This window comes from Anarrhichthys ocellatus, unplaced genomic scaffold (assembly GCF_004355925.1).
Source record: "Anarrhichthys ocellatus isolate YVR2014 unplaced genomic scaffold, GSC_Weel_1.0 scaffold2510, whole genome shotgun sequence".
Classification (NCBI taxonomy): domain Eukaryota; kingdom Metazoa; phylum Chordata; class Actinopteri; order Perciformes; family Anarhichadidae; genus Anarrhichthys; species Anarrhichthys ocellatus.
Genome location: NW_022282484.1, coordinates 1 through 7,486, shown reverse-complemented (window position 1 = coordinate 7,486; position 7,486 = coordinate 1). Strand labels below are relative to the sequence as shown.

The 7,486-nt window shown below is 40.6% G+C and overlaps 1 protein-coding gene across 1 annotated transcript; it reads left to right on the top strand.

Moving 5' to 3' along the window:
• Positions 1-391: 391 nt before the first annotated feature.
• On the top strand, positions 392-1,408 carry LOC116378385 (AP-4 complex subunit mu-1-like). The gene is made up of 2 exons (XM_031840250.1): positions 392-747; positions 986-1,408. Exons 1-2 carry the CDS (start codon positions 553-555, stop codon positions 1,175-1,177), a joined length of 387 nt encoding a protein of 128 aa, XP_031696110.1. The 5' UTR covers positions 392-552; the 3' UTR covers positions 1,178-1,408.
• The last annotated feature ends 6,078 nt before the right edge of the window (positions 1,409-7,486 follow it).

The following is a 7,486-nucleotide window of genomic DNA, read 5'->3' as shown; positions in this document are numbered from 1 at the left end:
TCAGAGACTAGAAACACATGTTGTACTGAGTCAGTAAAACTTTATTTACACCCTGATGGTTCACGGTAAACTTTATTTACACTCTGATGGTTAACGATAAAACTTTATTTACACTCTGATGGTTAACGATAAAACTTTATTTACACTCTGATGGTTAACGATAAAACTTTATTTACACTCTGATGGTTAACGTTAAACTTTATTTACACTCTGATGGTTAACGTTAAACTTTATTTACACTCTGATGGTTAACAATAAAACTTTATTTACACTCTGATGTTAACGTTAAACTTTATTTACACTCTGATGGTTAATGGTAAACTTTATTTACACTCTGATGTTAACGTTAAATTTTATTTACACTGTGATGGTTAACGGTAAACTTTATTTACACTTTGATGGTTAACGGTAAACTGTGTCATTAGTCTGAGGTTCACATGAGCTGAAAGCTCTCTTTAGGATTATCAATCAAATCACCTGTTTATCATCATCATCACTTCTGGAAGCTTTTCTGCTTCACCCTCCAATGACCTCTGACCTCCTCAGGGTCACATGTGCTGTCTGACATTGTTGATGAAGAAGTTTAATTGTGTGTGTGTGTGTGTGTGTGTGTGTGTGTGTGTGTTCAGTCTGTCTCAGGAGCTCAGCAGTCCTGATCAGAGCTCTGAGCTGAAGCTTCAGAACAGAGCCATCGACTGGACGATCCCTCGTTTCCCTGGAGGAACACAACTGTCTGCTCTGTTCAAGGTGAACACACAGACACAGACACACACAGTATTTTAGCTGTGCATTGTGGTTCAACAGATGTTGACGTGATTTTTTTATGCAGAAATTAAAACATGTGCTTTATTTCTGTGAGTTTAGTTTGTTGACAAAAAACAACATTTTAAGATGACAACTTCTCATCTTCCTCTTCCACCTTCTCGAATTCCACCTCCTCCTCCTCCTCCTCTTCCTCCTATTCCTACCCCCCTCCCCCCCACAGCTGGAGGTCTCAGGTCTGAGCCCGTCCTCCATGTTGGAGGTGGGTCCGGTGGGTCTGGTCTTTGAGCTTCCTCAGCTCACCGTCACAGGTCTTCAGATCCGGTTCCTCCGCCTGTCTCCGGTCCAGCCGGGTCCATCTCAGCGGTGGGTTCGCTACGTCACCCACTCCGACTCCTACATCATCCGCCTCTGACCAGGAAGTTCTTTCACAATAAGAGACAACCTCATGAACTTTATTTTGTTAACTTCTGTTTTTATTCAGTTACACGCTGACTGTATTTATTTTTCTTTTTTTAAAACCTTTTGGGGACTATTTTCAGCGGCGGATTAATCCACATGTGCGAAGGAATGTTTATCGTTCATGTACTTATCTGCACACACACACACACACACACACGTGTAAATAAAAGTCATGTTTCCTCTTTATGTGACCTTCTGTTTGATGTTTTGTCTGAGTTGAGTTGTGTTTGAGTTTAAACGTCAGTTGAAAAGCAGAAGATTCTCGTCTCACTGATAGAAAAGAAAGAGAAGCTGCTCCACTTCTCCTTCACTCATTATTTCCTCTCTGTGGTTTATGGTTTGGGTTTAAACTTTTTGTTCAGTGACGACCGTCTGATGAACCTGAAGATTATTTCACATGTTTTGTTTTCTTCTTCTTCTGGTTTTCTGTCTGGAAACAGGAAGTACACAAAGTATCTGAGTACACGCAGTAAAGTCTGCATTTTATATTTTTTACTGAAGTAAAAGTACAAAAGTATCGGCATCAAAATGAACTTAAATGACTCAAAGTAAAAGTACTCATTATGCAGAATACTATATATTAAATGATTGATGCATTAATGTTGGCCTCTAGTGGAGCTCATTTAGTTACTTCATATACTGATGGTGAGGAATGTATTTTAAAGTCTATTTGTCAGTAAAAAGTACAATATGTACCTCTTAGTTGTGGTAGAGTAGAAGTATGTAAAAGAAATATGGGAATATTCAAGCAAAGTACAAGTACCTAGAAATTACTTAAGTGCAGTACCAGTACTAACAGGAAATAGTCGCGTACATAAACAACGTAAAAGGCTAACAGTTCCCCTCTGTTTACTGTCTTTATGCTAAGCTAAGCTAACAGGCTGCTGGTTGAACAGCTAAAATACTCGTTTTATCAAGTTTTCTGCATTTTTAAAATACTATTACGGAGTAAATCTCAACTGTAGATGTGTGTTCTTTAGAATACAGGTGTGTGTGTGTGTGTGTGTGTGTGTAGTGCAGCAGGTTAATAAACACAATATTAATATTTAATGGTAGTAGTAATAGCACTAGTAGTCATCTCTGTATCATCTATTTGTTAACATTCAGTGCCTCGTGTTGTCATGTTTGCTGGAGACGCTCTGCGCTGCGCAACGTGATCTGCAGCCGCTGCACACGCACGCACAGACACACGCACACACAGAGATCCTGCCTTTGCGGAAGAAGCCAGAGAGGAGCCGAGGCGGCGCTAAATTAAATTAGCATACTAACTAACTAACTAGCTGATGGAGGGTGAACGGAGCTGAACCCTGAAGAAGAAACACTCTCGTTCACCTATAAAGTCGAGACACCTCCGGGGGTCCGGGCTCGTTTAGGTCGGGATCTCTGCCGAGGAGATGGGGGACAAGGCGGGCACCAGGTAGGAGACGGCTAAGCTAGGCTAGGCTAGCAGCTAAGCTACAGCTGCTAGCCGCTGTAGCTTAGCTGCTAGCATCCGTTCTCACGCACCTTGATATCTTGTCAATGTCCCTCTCTTGAGATAAAACAATATAAATAACCGACTTAACACATTAAAGCCAGTACACTGCGTAGCGCGTGCAACTGCGCTGTTTATCTTTAAATATGACGCGATGCGTTAACAGCACAATACGGCCGTAGTGGGCGGTTATCGACCAATGACAATATAGAGTTAAACCTACGATTGTATTGTTTTTAAGTGCTGATAGGTGGATTTTGACAAAGCCGATTTTAGTGCAACATTTAAATGATTCATAATAAATGTATAGTTTAGTTTTATGTTGTTAAATACACGAGGGATGTTTACAATGCCTGTGTTTTTGATTGGAGAGCGCTCGTGGTTCTACCTGCGGTAGCCTGCTACTAACTCGTGCTTATTATCTATAAATGTATATTTAGGAGGCTCCTCGTTGACATGTAGCTCGTGACAGGCAGTGAGGTGTCACGCAGGTGTTGTTGAGTTGTCACAGTGAACAGGTGAGCAGAGGCTCTGACTGATGGAGGTGAAGTGTTCACACGATAACTTTCAGCTCCTTCTAAAAGCCTCAGGGTGTCACCTGTGTTTACAGGAGTCATGTATGACGTTAGAGCTGGTGTACAGTGAAAAGTACTATATGTACCTCTGAGGTGTAGTACAGTATAGAGTACTCTATGTACCTCTGAGGTGTAGTACAGTACAGAGTACTGTATGTACCTGTAGATCTGGTGTTTTATTGAGTACACTTCCTGTTTCCAGCTGAAGAAGGTTGATGTTTCAGGTGTTGTGTGTTCACTGATTCTTTAGAGACTTCCTCCTCTCATGTGTTGTGTTGAGCGTAGTCCACTAGTGTCGATAAAGCTTTCCTCTGCTCACACTTCACTCACTTCCTGTTAGGAAACGAGTACCACTGACAGATTATCCATGTTTATTCTCTTCCTCTGAGGGGAAAATAAACCTTTTTACTGTTGACTTGTTAACAAAAAATAACCTCGCAAAGATCTTAACAGAGAAAACCAATCATCAGCATAACGAGAGAATAAATACAACATGGAGGAACTGTAACAATACAACTATGAGCTGATAATTAATATATCTCTTTGATCATTTCCTATTTAAATCCACTGCTTCTCAGGACGTTACGTCTGTTTATTTCTTCTTCTTGTGTTTTAATGCACCATGAGAACAATCTACTTTGGGTATTGTTGTTTATGGTGGGTGTTGTCGTGGTTACCAGTACCAAAGTCACATCTGATGCTAAGCTAACGGACAAACAGTCTGACAGTTGAGACGTGGGCGTCTCTCTGATGCTGAACTTCTGTTTGTGTGAAGTCACTTCAGAACGTCGTTAACAGGAGAAGCTTCTTAACTTCCTGTTGCACAGTGTGTGTGCGTGTGTGTGTGTGCGTGTGTGTCTGTGTGTGTGTGTCTGTGTGTGTGTGTCACCAGTCAAATTGTTCTTGGTGGTTATCGTTAACAGGGTCAGAAGACATTTGCATAAAGTCGAGCTGCAGCAGCTCAGCTTTATGACCAGGAAGTCAAAATAAAAGCCCTGAATAGTCGAGATGTATCAAAATAAAAGCCCTGAATAGTCGAGATGTATCAAAATAAAAGCCCTGAATTGATTCTTTATTTATTTCCTGGTCTGTTAAAGTCCAGGTCGCTGTATTTAATCCGTTTGTTTTATTCCACCAACAGATCGTCACATGAAGCTGGAATCGCACAATATTTGGTATTTTTGTTTGAAAAACGATTCATTGTGAAAATAGTTGCAGATTAATTTTCCCGTCGACTGATTATTGAAGCTCAAGTAGAAACGTGTCTCGTTTGAACACGTACGTAGTTTGTAATGTGTCTGGAGACCACTTCATCTTTCATCTCCATGTTGGTGTGAAACAGTCTGTAGTCTTCAGAGCTTCACTTGATTCTGACTGATCGACTCAAACGTCACCAGGACGGACAGGAAGGAAGGGCGAACTACCAAAATAAGACCCAGCTTATGAGGAAGTGGAGTTGTCCACACTAACAGACTGCGTTGATGTGTTTTGGAGAACCTGATTTAAATAAATAACTAAGAGTCCAGATTCTTTCACAGCAGCATGTGATGTGGCTCACATGTTGAGATGAGATTTATTGGAGTTATTTTGTCACATATTTTACTCATAACTTTTGGGCATTTATGGGATGTTTTTTTTTTTTTACATATTTCTTGGAAATTTTCCACAATTTTATTTCAGATATTTTACATGTAATTTTTGCTCTTTTCAGATTTTTTTCAAACATATTTATCGGATATTTTTTTAATACTTTTATATATTTTTCACGTATTTTTATGACATCGTCTGACATTTAAAAAAAAAGGTTTTTCATCTATTTGTAACACTTTTTCCACTAATTATTTTCCTAATGTTGTTGTTGATTCTATGATTCTGTTACATCGGCCCACAGACCATCGCAGGTTAAACATCACCGTTTAAAACACGAGGCCTTTCAGAATAAAACCAAAACAAAGTGGATCATTAAAAACAGCAGAGGAGAAGTTACAGTTAAATCAAAGAATATATGAAATACTGCTGCTGGTGTATTCCACCATCTTTAAAGACTGTCCGTGTCATTATGGGACGATGAACGTCTCCACTGAAACCAAAACTAGTCCAACAGACAGAAAAACACGTTCAGTTCTTGTCAGGGCATGAAGCCTCCGCCCCCCCCCCCCACCTGCTGCAAGTGGATCAGCTGTTGTGGAAGCAGCCAGTCAAGCATTAAAGTGTGTTTACTGTTTTCCTGAAGAGTTTTATTCCCATGGCGGCCAACAAACATCTGATGCTCAGACGGTTAAAAACACAGCATTATTTTGAAAAACCGGAGGCTGAACTCATGTTTGTTTATCGGTCTGTGATTTGTAATGTTAGACTAAACATTACTCCGTTTTTACTCCGTATTTGCTACGTTCACACTGAGCGGCCACACTACGCCGGAGTTTTGGAGCACCCTAAACGGAGGAGTCTGAAAACTCCCCCGAGGCTGGAGGTGTTTGAGAACTCCGGGGTTTTGGTTGCGTGTGGACGGTCGGAAACGGATGTGTTAGAAAAAAATGAGCCCGTACTCGCTACTGGATTGGTTATTAGCTGCCATGACGTCTCCGTCCCTGATTCGTCACACTCACTATCACGTGACCCGTACCCGGAAGAAAACAAACAGCCAGGGCGACCAGTAATTCATTTCAACATGGATAACTAATTTCAAGCGTTACAGTAAAGTCTGCATTTCTGTGGAGGAAGCAGCTGTTATTGGAGCGATTAGCGAGCGCCGTGACCAGCGGCGTCATCAGCCCTATGGAGCGGCCAAGCCAGTTAGCCGTAAATGCTATTCAGAGCTACGAGTTACAACAGTTAGTGCCTCGTTGTTTTTAGATTCTAATGAGAAGACACGCTGCTTCGTTTTACTTCTTCCGTTTGGTAGCCTTGAGAGACCTTAGTCTGTAAGTATGTCTGTATGAAGCATGAAAAGATGTATGAAGATATATTATATTCGCTAATGCTAATCGCGGTTAGCATTTCCCCATTGGCGGTAATGTTAAAATTAGCTTAGAAGCTAGCTAGTCGGACATGTTACATGATGTTCAGAGCTAGAGTTGTGCCCTAAAAGATGGAGCAATTCCCCCATGCCCTAAAGAATTGATAGAGGGCGAAGATGCTGTCCCTGTTTTCTGCTGGGTGACCCAGCTTATCCCCTGATGTGAGAGAGGGAGAGAGACCCGCAGCGCTGTAACTACGTCTGAAAAATAAAACTTTCCACGAACTGTCTGTTTGAGTTTATAGAGGGAGATTTTTGAAGATCTTAAGTATCAAATACAACCTTTCATTGTTAAAGACTACTTTATTACTCTGTCGTATTTTTTATTTTTTTTTAACTAAGCAAGCAATCCACTTCCTGTTTACACCGTCACGCGCATGCCCAGTGTACGTTAATGGTCACGTGCTGTCCGCCTTCGAAGGCTGCCGTGTGGACGCAGATCAACTCGAGAATGATGCTGAAACTTCGGTGTGGACGGAGGTCGTTTCTATTTGACAACTCTGCTTCCAAGTAGAAACGGAGTAGTATGGCTGTAGCATCAGAACATGAACTCCTACAGCTCGTTAAATGGTTTGTTTTCTTGTAAATCTGCTGCTCAAAACATCAATAAAGTGGAGCTTTTAAAAAGCTATAAATCAGTTTTAACGGTTGCTTTGAAGTGATGGAAATAAAACGGGCGGTGAAAGGAATCTGACAGGAAGCAGCTGTCAGCTGTGTTAAAACAGTGAAAGCAGCAGCGACTCGTCTTCTAACCTGAGACGTTTGTTACTTCCTGTTTGTGTGTTGTGGCCTCCAGTAGAAGGAAGGAAGTCAACGTTTCACACTCGTTAGTGCTATGAGGAAGCTGCTGGATCTGATCAATACTATCATCATCAATAATAATAATAATATTATTCTCTTTTTGTATTATCGTGCCCTGTTGTAGTTTATTCCTCTTGTTAAAATCCACATTTTCAACTAACCACCAGAGTGTAAATAAGTTTTAACGTTAACATCACAGTGTAAATAAAGTTTTAATGTTAACATCACAGTGTAAATAAAGTTTTAACGTTAACCATCAGAGTGTAAATAAAGTTTTATTGTTACCCATCAGAGTGTAAATAAAGTTGCACTGACTCAGTACAACATGTGTTTCTAGTCTCTGATAATGTTTCATTGTAAACAACCAATCAGGAGAGCTAGTAACGTTAGCAG

Excerpts from the sequence above, each read along its gene's own strand:
- LOC116378385 (XM_031840250.1), top strand. The coding sequence starts at position 553 with ATGTGCTGTCTGACATTGTTGATGAAGAAGTTTAATTGTGTGTGTGTG. Across the intron at positions 748-985 it reads AACTGTCTGCTCTGTTCAAG|CTGGAGGTCTCAGGTCTGAG; the intron begins GTGAACACACAG and ends TCCCCCCCACAG.